The 15,000-nt window shown below is 44.7% G+C and overlaps 2 protein-coding genes across 2 annotated transcripts in view; one reads left to right on the top strand and one right to left on the bottom strand.

Moving 5' to 3' along the window:
* LOC138945589 (uncharacterized) overlaps positions 1-15,000 on the top strand; it is a 291,977-nt gene that overhangs the window by 5,797 nt on the left and 271,180 nt on the right. The window lies entirely within an intron of this gene.
* The window catches only part of LOC138945565 (uncharacterized), a 51,993-nt gene continuing 44,993 nt past the window's right edge, over positions 8,001-15,000 (bottom strand). The window contains exon 3 of the mRNA XM_070317008.1: positions 8,001-8,192. Within this exon, the coding sequence (XP_070173109.1) occupies positions 8,087-8,192 (106 nt within the window). The 3' untranslated portion in view covers positions 8,001-8,086. The remainder of the gene's footprint in view (positions 8,193-15,000) is intronic.

Here is a 15,000-nt window from a genome sequence, read left to right on the forward strand (position 1 = left end):
TTCCGCACTCGTTAAAATGTCAGTCGATACTGGAATGAATGTTGAAACATTGTAAACCTAAAAAAAAATAATAATAATAATATTAAAATCAAACATTCATACGAGTTACTATCTGTGACAAGGACGCATAAGAAGTGTAGCAACTAAATATTAATCCGCTTACCCATTGCTCCTCTTCGCACCTCGGCCTGTGAGTCGTCCTTTTCCTGAGTACTTGCACACAAGTTTTGCGTATGCATACTTCAGTTCGTCTGGAAAATGCTGTTTTGAATTCTTGTTCGCAAGTTGAACAGCACGACTGTATTTGACCACGTACACCAAATCGTTCTTTCTGGAAAAGTCTGCCAGCCGTTCGGTAAGATCATTCCAACTTCTGAATGTTTTCCCCAACTGTCATTTGTGCCATTTCTCAGCGATTGATCAACGGTGTGGTTATTATGGATGTAGTAAGTGTCGAATTGTGAGAATGCACAGTTCTGTCCGCCAAGTGGTTTTAAACACTGCGCGTATTTGCACCAAGTAATAACGTGTCACATCAAAATAGTTCTTTACCTGTCAGATAGTTTAGCGCCAAAAACATGAACCAATGATAGCCCATGGATTAGTAAGTCATATGATGTTGGGGCGGGGCCAATGAACTAATGTCAACACAGTAAGTATCAACCAATGTTTGGCTCCGCCCCCCACATCACGTGGACTGGGTGGCCGAGTGGTAACGCACTTGCGCTCGGAAGCGAGAGGTTGCGAGTTCGACCCTGGGTCAGGGCGTTAGCAATTTTCTCCCCCCTTTCCTAACCTAGGTGGTGGGTTCAAGTGCTAGTCTTTCGGATGAGACGAAAAACCGAGGTCCCTTCGTGTACACTACATTGGGGTGTGCACGTTAAAGATCCCACGATTGACAAAAGGGTCTTTCCTGGCAAAATTGTATAAGCATAGATAAAACAATGTCCACCAAAATACCCGTGTGACTTGGAATAATAGGCCGTGAAAAGTAGGATATGCGCCGAAATGGCTGCGATCTGCTGGTCGATGTGAATGCATGATGTATTGTGTAAAAATTTCCATCTCACACGGCATAAATAGATCCCTGCGCCTTGAGTCCGAGTCTGGAGATACGCGCGCGATAGAAGACTTCATATATATAATCACGTGACCCATAAACCCATCGCCTGTAATTAGATCATACTATTACCGCTTCAGTTCTGAGACATCCTGCTTGCTGGCGCGCGCGCAGAGAAAAAAATTCCCTCTTTATCTTCACTTCTGATGCTCATCCTATTGTTGTTGGCACTCGGGTTTGTTTGTTTGTTTGCTTAACGCCCAGCCGACCACGAAGGGCCATATCAGGGCGGTGCTGCTTTTGACATATAACGTGCGCCACACACAAGACAGAAGTCGCAGCACAGGCTTCATGTCTCACCCAGTCACATTATTCTGACACCTAACCCCATTATGCCAGACGCCAGGCGGAGCAGCCACTAGATTGCCAATTTTAAAGTCTTAGGTATGACCCGGCCGGGGTTCGAACCCACGATCTCCCGATCACGGGGCGGACGCCTTACCACGAGGATTGGGACTCGGGTAACAGGGAGCGAAGGGCAGTGCCCCACCTAGTGATCGAGTGCCACAACCCAGACTTTTCCCTTAATATATATATATAGGTTTTAAACTCCTGCTTCCGAATTATACAAAACACATTAAAACATGTATTAAACAATGACGACTGCACGTGAGAGGGAACAATAAAGAGACCAAAAAGCAATGTACTCACGTTAAAATGACGAACACGGAACGAATAACAGCGACGTTTCGACCTAAGGGTCTTCTTCAGGCACAAAAACACAAAAATACACACACAAAAAAGAAGAAGAAAGACGATAGAACAAATGAAGAGAAGAATAACTGACAAAACAACTGCACTGCACAAACCAACAAATGACAAAGACTGTCTTTGTCATTTGTTGGTTTGTGCAGTGCAGTTGTTTTGTCAGTTATTCTTCTCTTCATTTGTTCTATCGTCTTTTTTTTTGTGTGTGTGTGTATTTTTGTGTTTTTGTGCCTGAAGAAGACCCTTAGGTCGAAACGTCGCTATTATTCGTTCCGTGGTCGTCATTTTAACGTGAGTACATTGCTTTTTGGTCTCTACATTAAAACATAATTACATTAACGAGAGGATAGCTGTTTTCTCTCAATTTTACTTCCCTATAGGTCAGTATTACGTGTTTGCGCATGTTCTTTATATTTTTTCTTACAATGTTGTCACTTTTAAACCTTTTAACAGGTGGTCCCGAGTTTTATCATTTTTTAACGAAACTATAATTGAATTAAAGTCCATGTTTTTAATGGTCCTTCCCTTAGGAAGTCAACGTATATAAAGGAAATATTATTAATACTCCTCTTACAAGGACCTTAACATATATCTCTTATTGCCCCCCCCCTCCCGTACTCATGGAGAGTGGGTCCTGGGTCCTATCACGGTCGGGCTTGCTTGATCTTGCCCTTTTCTTTTCCTCCTCTATTTTTTTTTATCATATTACCCCAGTCCTGTCCGAGGCCAACAATCTATGCCTGTAGGACGTTAATATATCTTGTAAGTAACTGCGCTGGCTGCAAAATTCCTCAAACGGGAGGTGATTTTAGACAGGCAAGGCACTGGTTTTCCCTTGAGACATGAGAAAATGACTTCTTTTTTTTCATTTTTCTCTGATGGATTGGCTCGCTAATTAAGAATGATAACCACAATAATTTAGAAAAAGAACAGTTTAAACTCTGATGTCATCGTAACACCCAGGGACATGTCTATACTAGTTTTACCGCGCTGGCGTCAAACAACACTTTTCATCTCAAACTCCTTACGACCAGACAAAATATATTCATGTCCTATAGGCATGTATTGTTAGCCTTTTAAGAACATGATCTGGGTTATAGGAAAAAAAACACCGAACGAACGAAAATTAAGGGGCTTAAATTAAGGTCTAAATTGCCTATTATTGGTTTATACGATAGTTAAAAAAAATTAAAAAAATTAAAAAAAAATCGGGAGGTGGTTAAAAACAGAAGGATGACGGGAGTGGGGGTGATAAGATATTTAAAAATATCTGTTAAGATTGGATAAAATTGAGTACTTTGTATCACCTTGGTATAAGTGGGGTCCACATACGTAATCTGGGGGGATGGGACGATAAAATCGAGTGTTTATTTCATCCCAATGATGTTAAAAGTTATACAATCAGAGCCACATTTGGTTTACAAACAGTCAGACAGAGACTTAAAGTTTAGTGAAGAGCGGCTCTGCAGTTTCTGTCTTCTGCGTTGTGAAGAAAAACCGGCTTCGGAGGCAAACGCTTTTCCACCACGCCACAATCCTTACAACAGTCTGTCTGTCTGTCTGTCTGTCTGTCTGTCTGTCTGTCTGTCTCTCTCTCTCTCTCCCTCTCTCCCTCTCTTATGTGCTCCCTCTCTCTCCCTCCCTTCCTCCGTACCTCTCTCTCTCTCCCTCCCTCCTTTGCTCCCTCTCTCTCTCTCTCCATCCTTCTCTCCGTACCTCTCTCTCTCCCTCCCTTATGTGCTCCCTCTCTCTCTCTCCCCCTTCCTCCGTACCTCTCTCTCTCCCTCCCTCCTTTGCTCCCTCTCCCTCCCTCCTTCATTTGCTCCCTCTCTCTCTCCTTTCCTCCATACCTCTCTCTCTTCCTCCTTTGCTCCCTCTCTCCCCCTTCCTCCTTTGCTCCCTCTCTCTCCCTCTCTTTCTCAGTACCTCTCTCTCCCTCCCTTCCTCCGTACCTCTCTATCTCCCTCCCTTCCTCCATACCTCTATCTCTCCCTCTCTTCCTCCGTACCTCTCTCTCTCCCTCCCTCCTTTGCCCCCTCTCTCTCCCTCCCTCCTTTGCACACTCTCTCTCTCTCCCTTCCTCCATACCTCTCTCTCTCCCTCCCTCCTTTGCTTCCTCTCTCTCTCTCCCTTCCACCGTACCTCTCTCTCTCCCTCCCTCCCTTTCTCCCTCTCTCTGACTCTCTCTCCCTTCCTCCATACCCCTCTCTCTCCCTCCTTCCTGTGCTCCCTCTCTCTCCCTCCCTCCTTTGCTCCCTCTCTCTCTCTCTCCCTTCCTCCATACCTCTCTCTATCCCCCCTTCCTTTGCTCCCTCTCTCTCCCTTCCTCCATACCTCTATCTCTCCCTCCCTTCCTCCATACCTCTCTCTCTCTCCCTTCCTCCATACCTTTCTCTCCCTCCCTCCTTTGCTCCCTCTCTGTCCCTCCCTTCCTCCGTACCTCTCTCTCTCTCTCCCTTCCTCCGTACCTCTCTCTATCCCCCCTTCCTTTGCTCCCTCTCTCTCCCTTCCTCCATACCTCTCTCTCTCCCTCCCTTCCTCCATACCTCTCTCTCTCTCCCTTCCTCCATACCTTTCTCTCCCTCCCTCCTTTGCTCCCTCTCTGTCCCTCCCTTCCTCCGTACCTCTCTCTCTCCATCCCTCCTTTGCTCCCTCTCTCTCTCTCTCCCTTTATCCGTACCTCTCTCTCCCTCCCTTCCTCCATACCTCTCTCTCTCCCTCCCTTCCTCCGTATCTCTCTCTCTCCCTCCCTCCTTTGCTCCCTCTCTCTCTCTCCCCCTTCCTCCATACCTCTCTCTCCCTCCCTTCTTTGCTCCCTCTCTCTCTCTTCCTTCCTCTGTACCTTTCTCTCCCTCTCTCCTTTGCTCCCTCTCTCTCTCTCTTCCTCCGTACCTCTCTCGCTCCCTCCCTCCTTTGCTCCCTCTCTCTCTCCCTCCCTTCCTCCATACCCCTTTCTCTCCCTCCCTCCTTTGCTCCCTCTCTCTCTCCCTTCCTCCGTACCTCTCTCTCCCTCTCTCCTTTTCTCCCTCTGTCTCCCTCCCCTCCTCCGTACCTTTCTTTCTCCCTCCCTCCTTTGCTCCCTCTCTCTCCCTCCCTCCTTTGCTCCCTCTCTCTCTCTCCCTCCCTTTCTGCGTACCTCTTTCTCTCCTTCCCTTAGTCCGTTCCTATCTCTCTCCCTCCCTTCCTTCGTACCTCTCTCTCTCCCTCCCTTCCTCCGTACCTCTCTCTTTCCCTCCTTCCTTTGCTCCCTCTCTCTCTCCCTCCCTTCCTCCCTACCCCTCTCCCTCCCTTTCTCCATACCTCTTTCTCACCCTCCCTCCTTTGCTCCCTCTCTCTCCCTTCCTCCGTACCTCTCTCCCTCCCTTTCTCCGTACCCCTCTCTCCCTCCCTTCCTCCGAACCTCTTCCTCCCTCTTTTGCTCCCTCTCTCTCCTTCCCTTCCTCTCTCTCTCCCTCCCTCCTTTGCTCCCTCTCTCTCTCTCCCTCCCTTTCTCCGTACCTCTCTCTCTCCCTCCCTTCCTCCGTACCTCTCTCTTTCCCTCCTTCCTTTGCTCCCTCTCTCTCTCCCTCCCTTCCTCCCTACCTCTCTCCCTCCCTTTCTCCATACCTCTCTCTCACCCTCCCTCCTTTGCTCCCTCTCTCTCTCTCCCTTCCTCCGTACCTCTCTCCCTCTCTTTCTCCGTACCTCTCTCTCTCCCTCCCTTCATCCTTACCTCTCCCTCCCTCTTTTGCTCCTTCTCTCTCCCTCCCTTCCTCTCTCTCCCTCCCTCCTTTGCTCCCTCTCTCTCTGTCTCCCTCTCTTTCTCCGTATCTCTCTCTCTCCCTCCCTTCATCCGTACTTCTCTCTCTCCCTCCCTTCCTCCGTATCTCTCTCTCTCCCTCCCTCCTTTGCTCCCTCTCTCTCTCTCTTCCTTCCTCCGTACCTTTCTCTCCCTCTCTCCTTTGCTCCCTCTCTCTCTCCATTCCTCCGTACCCCTCTCCCTCCCTCCCTCCTTTGCTCCCTCTCTCTCTCCCTTCGTCCATACCTATCTCTTTCCCTCCCTCCTGTGCTCCCTCTCTCTCCCTCCCTCTTTTGCTCCCTCTCTCTTCCTTCCTCCATACCTCTCTATCTCCCTCCCTCCTTTGCTCCCTCTCTCTCTCCCTTCCTCCGTACCTCTCTCTCTCCCTCCATCTTTGCCCCCTCTCTCTCTCTCTCCCTTCCTCCATACCTCTCTCTCTCCCTCCCTCCTTTGCTCCCTCTATCTCTCTCTCACTCTCTTTCTCCGTACCTCTCTCTCTCACTCCCTTCATCCTTACCTCTCTCTCTCCCTCCCTTACTCTCTACCTCTCTCTCTCCCTCCCTTCCTCCGTACCTTTCTCTCTCTCTCCCTCCCTCCGTACCTCTCTCTCTTCCTCTCTCCTTTGCTCCCTCTCTCTCTCCCTCCTTACCTCTCTCTCTCTCCCTCCCTCCTTTGCTCCCTGTCTTTCTCTCACCCTCCTTACCTTTCTCTCTCCCTCCCTCCTTTGCTCCCTCTCTCCCTCCCTACCTCTCTCTCTCACTCCCTCCTGTGCTCCCTCTCTCTCTCTCTCCCTCCCTTCCTCCGTACCTCTCTCTCTCCCTCCCTCCTTTGCTCCCTTTCTCACTCCTTCCTTATCTCTCTCTCTCCCTCCCTCTTTTGCTCCCTCTCTCTTTCTCCCTTCCTTCGTACCTCTCTCTCTCTCTCCCTCCCTCTTTTGCTCCCTCTCTCTCTCTCCCTTCCTCCGTTCCTCTCTCTTCCCCTCCCTCTTTTGCTCCCTCTCTCTCTCTCCCTTCCTCCGTACCTCTCTCTCTCCCTCCCTCTTTTGCTCCCTCTCTCCCTCCTTACTTACCTATCTCTCTCCCTCCCTCCTTTGCTCCCTTTCTCTCTCTCTCCCTCCCTGCGTACCTCTCTCTCTTCCTCCCTCCTTTGCTCCCTCTCTCTCTCCCTCCCTCCTTACCTCTCTCTCTCCCTCCCTCCTTTGCTGCCTCTCTCTCTCTTCCTCCCTCCGTAACTCTCTCTCTCCCTCCCTTCTTTGCTCCATCTCTCTCTCCCTCCCTCCTTACCTCTCTCTCTCTATCTGTCTCTCCTTTGCTCCCTCTCTCTCTCCCTCCCTCTGTACCTCTCTCTCTCTCCCTCCCTTCTTTGCTGCCTCTCTCTCCCTTCCTCCATATCTCTCTATCTCCCTCCCTCCTTTGCTCCCTCTCTCTCCCTTCCTCCGTACCTCTCTCTCTCCCTCCCTTCTTTGCCCCCTCTCTCTGTCTCCCTTCCGCCATACCTCTCTCTCTCCCTCCCCCCTTTGCTCCCTCTATCTCTCTCTCACTCTCTTTCTCCGTACCTCTCTCTCTCCCTCCCTTCATCCATACCTCTCTCTCTCCCTCCCTTCATCCGTACCTCTCTCTCTCCCTCCCTTCCTCCGTACCTTTCTCTCTCCCTCCCTTCCTCCGTACCTCTCTCTCTCCCTCCCTCCTTTGCTCCCCCTACGCGGTTCATACTTCGCAATAAGTCAAGTCAAGTCAATATTTATTTCAAAAAACCCCTAGGGTTACATGAATAAAATAAATAAAAATTGCAATAAACACGACAAAAAAGATGTAATAATGAGACACAACACTTCGAATTAACCTAAAATAAATCTCATAACAAAATAATTGTAATTATTATTTTTTTTTTACAGGAATGTATATGTTTCTGTGTTTGTTTTTGTTTTAATACAAAAAAAAAACCGTGATCAAATAATCAGAACTCTTTCAAAATACTCTTAATAAAATATATTAAATGCAATAACTTTTTTCTTTTTAATTCAAATAAATGTTTTGGTTTGACTGCATTTGAATAAAAACTGAATTCTGATGAAAGCAGTTACTGTAAAGTCATTTGAAGTCACATGATAAAAATCACATGGTTTAGTTGAGCAGACCACAAAGTGCAGAGCTAAAATATGTGTATGAATCTGTGTGAAAATCCAGTCCGTTTGTCCACAGGGATGCTAGGAAGCAGTCAAATGGGGTCGCTCAATCTGCTCAAATCCAGTCAAATGGGGTCGCACGGGCCGACAAATGGGGACGTCCCCGTTTGTCGGAAGCGTCCCCATTTGACTGCTCTCCAGTGACAATCATCCCCATTTGTCGGTAAAACCACCTACACACACACACACACACACACACACACACACAGCTAACCAGACGGACGGATAAGATTATCTGGAGCCGGAAGAAAATACACGAATGACAGATAGACAGACAGATAGCCAAACAAAAAGCTTATAGATGACGTATCAACAGGAAGATAAATGCAAGACAGGAAGTGAATAATATGTATATCTGAAAAGTAGCTGTACATACCTCGAACATTTGATAGGGATCGAAGCTGCAACAGAAAATGTACAAATAATTAGTATCAACGTCAGGCAGTATATCTTTAGCGGATAAATTGAAGGCTTCTGTGGCAGAAACAAATTCTCGGGATAGAGATGACTGTTTTGAAAAATTGGATGAATTCTGTCAGCGGAACAGAATAAACAATGAAGCGTTTATCATTCCTCCGATTGCAGTTCATGAGGTCGGAACATTTATTGAAAACCTGGAGAATAAAAAGTCCATGGGTCCTGATAAAATACCCGTGAAGTTATTGAAGCTTTCTCTACCGTATATTGTGGATTCGCTCACGTTTGTATATAACCTTAGTATTGAGCAGAACTTTTTTCCGTCTAAATTGAAAAGCGCCAAAGTCATACCCCTTCCCAAATGTAAAGATCTCTCAGACCCAAGTAATTTTAGACCCATTTCTTTACTGCCTGTTTTGTCAAAACCATTAGAAAGGCATGTGCACAAGCATCTTCTTGCTTACATGGAAGAACAAAATTTGTTCCATCAGTTTCAATCCGGTTTTCGGTCCAAGCATTCTTGCCACACAGCTCTTACGTCTCTCTGCGAAGCTTGGCTGTCAGCAATGAACAAGTCTGAAGTTACAGGAGCATTGTTTTTGGACTTTAAGAAAGCATTTGACTTAGTCGATCATTCCATATTGCTGAAAAAATTACACTATTATTTGAGAAACGATTCGGTCTGTGACTTCTGTCACAAAGATGTGAGTAGCATATTTGTGAGGTGAAACCACGTCGTGTTTTTAACCTCCCTAAATGTTGTACAGGCGAGGGTAGCTGACCGGACTGGCGTTATTCACGTGTTTCGGGTGTTGCACGTAAAACTGGCTTAGCTTGATGTGAGTTGTGTTTGAGACATGTAGCTGGTCTGAGGTAAATAACGTCACAGCGTGTGAGATTTCCAACCGGGAAGGTTGTTCAGCGTGTGTCAGACTTGTTCTGGGAACAAGTACTCTTTCAAGAGACGGGTCTCTTAAGGTAAATGATTTACTATGTTGTATATTATTGACGTTGGAATACATAGCTGGAGCGTAAAGGTTAGTGTGTATAAAGTGCACCCAATCTTAGTGTGAAGCGTTGAGAGAATTCTTGATGTAATTGTTAAACGGTTTTTCATGGGGAATTTCTTGAACATAATTGCTACGCATTTATGTTATGTTTAAGACGGTCATGCTTTGTATGGGGAGTGTTATTCATTGATTAAGTGTTAGTTTGGATATTGAATCTGTACGGAATGTGAACGTGGAATGAACGAGAATGTATGAGTGGTACATGAATGTTTGGAAGAAGAGATGGTTTTAGAGAATGTTGTATTAAGACTTGGTTAAATTCTTTAGGAGTTTCCATGAGGGATTTCCATGGCGTATAAGGGAGGGACCTTACACGAGAGAAGCGCTAGACGACGGTGGAAGCAAGGGACCACCTCGGCGCAGATGACTAGACGAGAGGAGTCTTCATCGATACCGGTCTTAGCTGACGACGGTTGTTTCCGCTACGGGCGGAAAGGTTTCTCGGGGAGAAACCTGGAAGATGTGTGTTGGCATCTTCAGTGAAAGGTGTGTGTCAGCATCTTCAGCGAAAGGTGTGTGGTAGCATCTCTGTGTGTCGGCATCTTCAGCGAAAGGTGTGTGTTAGCATCTCTGTGAGTTGGCACCTGAATTCATTATTCTACGAGGATTCAACGAGACAAGTAAGTGAACTGGCGACATGCAGTGAGCCGTGATACGAACTCGTGAGTGTCTGTTGGTACCTTCTTGTGTGCGTTAATCTATATTTGAGAAAGTATTGTTATAATATGTATTTACATGCCTTGAGTGAAGCTGGAAGATTGTGCGAACTGTGTGTTGAAAAGTTGTTCGTATATATTGATGTATTTAAAGTGAAGACGTATGTTGTTTTGGTTGAGGAAATAATGAGCCTGCATCCTCCCAAGTTCTGTTTTTGAAGTGTTTGGTGTGAAAGGGTAGAGACAGTGCAAAAGGGCAGAACACGCATAATAAATTCACATGCAAACCACTTCGTGACAGTGGTGACCCCGATTTAGCCCTAAATAGGTTTTTGTTTCTAAGGATAGATTTTTGTTGTTGTTAAAAAGCAGTTGCTTCCCTTTCATTGGAGAAATTGAGAAATTGAGAAAGGAGTGCCTTAGGGTAGATAATTATAAATACGTTGATACTTTGCGTGTTGTAGTGTTTGTTTATGTGTATGTTATTGGACACCCCCTCTCCAGCTCCAGGGGTCTACGTAATTGTATAGTTTCTTACGTAGAGAGGGCCTTAGTTTCTGTTTGCTTCCTGTTCTGTGTATTTATTATCTATCTTTCTATCTAAATTCTAGCTCCCTTTCCTATAAGTTTTTTTTTAAACTATTGCTCTTAGATTCTATCTTGGATTGAATGTTGTGTATGATTGTTGTCGTTGAGGTGCAGGCTTATTTTAAATAAAATAGTATAGGGTGTGCCATTTTTTTTTTGTAAAGTCTGGAATTTTGTATTTTTTTTTGGTTGGTCTCTGATAATTTTTTTTAGTTGTGTACTTTTGTTTTGTTTATTATTGTTATTGTTCCTATTTGTAGTTGGATTAGTAATAGGGTGATTATCTCTCCTATACTACTGTTTAATATTTAGTTGTTGGTTTGGAGAAAGTTTTTTGTTTATTTTGTTTGTAAATTTAATTTTTTGTTGGGTTAGTAGTAATTTGTAAGTATTTGTACTTGGACAAAATTTTGGGTAAATTTTTGTTGTTGTTGTTGTTGTGTGAACATTTAAATTTTGTTTTGGTTTTGCTCTGGCGATTGATTTTCCTTAAAGGATCTGACGCTGGTTAGTGGTGTGTGGAATTGAATTCTTCATTTAAAGTGTGTTATTTGGGTTTGAGAAACTTTGAAATTTCTAGTTAATTATTTGGTATTTTTTGTTGTTGATGATGTTCTAAAGTTGTTAGTTTAAGTTTGACATTGATTGACAAGTGTTTGAAGCTGCTATTGATTGTTTAATCTGATATTTTCCAAATTAAATTTTTTGTTGTTGACTCTATTAAGTTTATTGTTTATTTTTGAGACTGGTTGTGTAAATAGTTAAGTAGTAAACAATTTGAGGATTGTTTTTAAAAAGGCACAAGATTTCTGTTAGTTTAGTATTTTATGATACTCTTTTGTGTGTGTTTAGTATTGCGAGAAACTGGTGTATGATACAACTTTTTGATACTTAAAACAATTTTGTGAACTTGTGTTACTTGATCCATTGTATTACTTTGAGATTACTTTGATATTTTGATATTGTAAAGATGGCTGAGACTAGTGATACTGGTGGTAACACATATGCTGATTATATGGCATTGGGAGAGAAGCATGGGTTAAAGGCAGAAGCTTTGTTTAAGTTTGCCCAGGATCAGGTGGATAGAGAAGAGAGAAGTCAGGAAAGGGAAGCAAAGAAAGTAGCAGCTGAGGCTGAAGCGAAGAAAGTAGCAGTTGAGGCTGAGACAAAAAGATTAGAAGTTGAGGCCGAAGCAAAGAAAGTTGAGGCTGAGACAAAAAGATTAGAAACTGAGGCTGAGACAAAAAGATTAGAAACTGAGGCTGAGACAAAAAGATTAGAAGTAGAGGCTGAGACAAAAAGGTTACAAATTGAGGCAAATAGGGAATTAGATGCAAAGAGGCTAGAGGCAGATACTGAAGCGAGGAAAATGGATTTGGAGTTTAAGAAAGCAGAAGCGCAGCAAAGTACGGGTGGAAATGCAGGTGGGAGATCAGGACCCAGCATTAGGCCCCAGTACCCAAAACTCCCCATGTTCAAGGAAGATAAAGATGACATTGACAGTTTCTTGTTCAGATTTGAAACGCATGCAAAGGCGAACAAATGGAATGATTCAGAGTGGGCTACGTACTTATCAGCTTATCTGGAGGGTGGAGCGTTGTCTTTGTTTCATTCATTGTTTTCAACGGGTACTTTGTCGTATGAAGACTTGAAGAAAGAGTTATTGAAGAAGTTTCAGTGCACTCGAGAGGGATTTCGGGAGAAATTTCGCAGTACGAAGCCAGAGGCTGATGAAAGTTTTGGCACATACGTAACAAGGATGACGCATTTGTTCAACCGTTGGTTGAGGTTGTCGGATATAGAAACCTCATATGAAGCTTTGTTTGATTTTGTGTTGTGTGAACAGATTCTTACCAGTGTATGCACTGATTTGGCAGTCTTTTTGAAAGAACGTGATTGTAAAAATTCAAAAGACATGATTGCTAGCGCAGAAATGTACAAATCGGCCCATCCAAATAAATGTTTGGCCAGAAAGAGTCAAGTAAATCCTTTGGGGACTGGAAACGTAGCGTTCAATCAGAATCGTGGATCAGGACAGTCTTACAGTCGTGGTCAAGGAGATAGTGGCAGAAGACAGGATGGTATGAGCAGAAATACCAGGTTTCAAGGCAGAGGAGATGATCGTAGGCCGGGTAGAAGAGGATGGCAGCAAGGAAGTACTAGAGGTACAGGTACTGAACAGCAGAATCAGGACACATGTTACAGATGTGGGCATTTGGGCCATTACGCTAGAGAATGTATTCAGGTAGCATATTCAGCGAAGTCGGTAGCGGATTGTCAGGACGCTGGAGTGTTGGTAAGCTCGGCGGCATTCGGGTCGTTGCCATTAGCGGAAGGTCTCGTTAATGGGAAGCAAGTTTCAGTACTGAGAGACACAGGAGCTAATGTAGCTGGGGTAAGGAAGTCGTTGGTCTTACCAAGCCAGTACATAAAGGGAGAGGTTCAAAAAGTGAAGGGTTTTAGTGGACGGATTGATTTGTATTCATTGGCGGAAGTGGTTGTCGATACCCCATATTTTCAGGGAAAGTTGAAATGTTGTGTGCTCACAGACCCAGTCGCTGACCTAGTGATAGGTAATCTTCGGGGTGTGGTACCCAGAGTAGATTTATTCCTTGGGAATACGCAGGGTGTTGGATTGTGTGCTGATGTAAGTCACAAGAAAATCACTGAAGACATGGTACTTGAGAAGGTCGTGTGTGGTTCGAGTTGGGCAAAAGCCAAAAAGAAACTGGAGGATTCCCCGGTGCCATTGAAAAATGTGGTTACTCCTGATTTGTCGGTTAACGAGGAGGATCTGGAAAGTTTGCTGAGAGAAGATGAGACATTGAAAGAGGTGTTGAGTGTGTCACGAGAGGATGAGAAGTATGCAGTTTGTGCAGAGAAAGTTGTTGATGTTGAGGAAGTAAGTAGTGGATGTCGCGAAGGCATTCCACTGAGATTTGACTGTGGCAGTCAGGGTGTTGTCTCAAGTAAAGGTGAAGAGGCAAAGGTTGCAGTGTTACCTCAGACTGAGGAGAGGAAAACGTTGCCGTTACCTACATTGCCTAAGGGGAAGGAAGAGATAGTCAGAGATATTGTTTTTGATCCTGGTTTGACAGATGGTCAAAAGGATGAAATGAAGCAGGTGTTTGGAAAGATGGATGAAATTTTCAAAACATGTGATGCGGTGGTGTCTTTAACGGCAAGAATTAGCATTCGAGGTTCATCCAATAGCATGAGACAGGAATACGTTGACAGACATTTTGTCCAGGTCATTCGTAGATCAGAGCATACCACAGGTTTATGGGATGTGTGGAAAAAGAAGGTTGTTTTGATCAAAAGAAAACTCAAGAATTTTCTTTTTTCCCCGGGAAGGGGGATGTCACAAAGATGTGAGTAGCATATTTGTGAGGTGAAACCACGTCGTGTTTTTAACCTCCCTAAATGTTGTACAGGCGAGGGTAGCTGACCGGACTGGCGTTATTCACGTGTTTCGGGTGTTGCACGTAAAACTGGCTTAGCTTGATGTGAGTTGTGTTTGAGACATGTAGCTGGTCTGAGGTAAATAACGTCACAGCGTGTGAGATTTCCAACCGGGAAGGTTGTTCAGCGTGTGTCAGACTTGTTCTGGGAACAAGTACTCTTTCAAGAGACGGGTCTCTTAAGGTAAATGATTTACTATGTTGTATATTATTGACGTTGGAATACATAGCTGGAGCGTAAAGGTTAGTGTGTATAAAGTGCACCCAATCTTAGTGTGAAGCGTTGAGAGAATTCTTGATGTAATTGTTAAACGGTTTTTCATGGGGAATTTCTTGAACATAATTGCTACGCATTTATGTTATGTTTAAGACGGTCATGCTTTGTATGGGGAGTGTTATTCATTGATTAAGTGTTAGTTTGGATATTGAATCTGTACGGAATGTGAACGTGGAATGAACGAGAATGTATGAGTGGTACATGAATGTTTGGAAGAAGAGATGGTTTTAGAGAATGTTGTATTAAGACTTGGTTAAATTCTTTAGGAGTTTCCATGAGGGATTTCCATGGCGTATAAGGGAGGGACCTTACACGAGAGAAGCGCTAGACGACGGTGGAAGCAAGGGACCACCTCGGCGCAGATGACTAGACGAGAGGAGTCTTCATCGATACCGGTCTTAGCTGACGACGGTTGTTTCCGCTACGGGCGGAAAGGTTTCTCGGGGAGAAACCTGGAAGATGTGTGTTGGCATCTTCAGTGAAAGGTGTGTGTCAGCATCTTCAGCGAAAGGTGTGTGGTAGCATCTCTGTGTGTCGGCATCTTCAGCGAAAGGTGTGTGTTAGCATCTCTGTGAGTTGGCACCTGAATTCATTATTCTACGAGGATTCAACGAGACAAGTAAGTGAACTGGCGACATGCAGTGAGCCGTGATACGAACTCGTGAGTGTCTGTTGGTACCTTCTTGTGTGCGTTAATCTATATTTGAGAAAGTATTGTTATAATATGTATTTACATGCCT

This window comes from Littorina saxatilis, linkage group LG13 (genome assembly GCF_037325665.1).
Source record: "Littorina saxatilis isolate snail1 linkage group LG13, US_GU_Lsax_2.0, whole genome shotgun sequence".
In the NCBI taxonomy this organism is placed as follows: Eukaryota; Metazoa; Mollusca; class Gastropoda; order Littorinimorpha; family Littorinidae; genus Littorina; species Littorina saxatilis.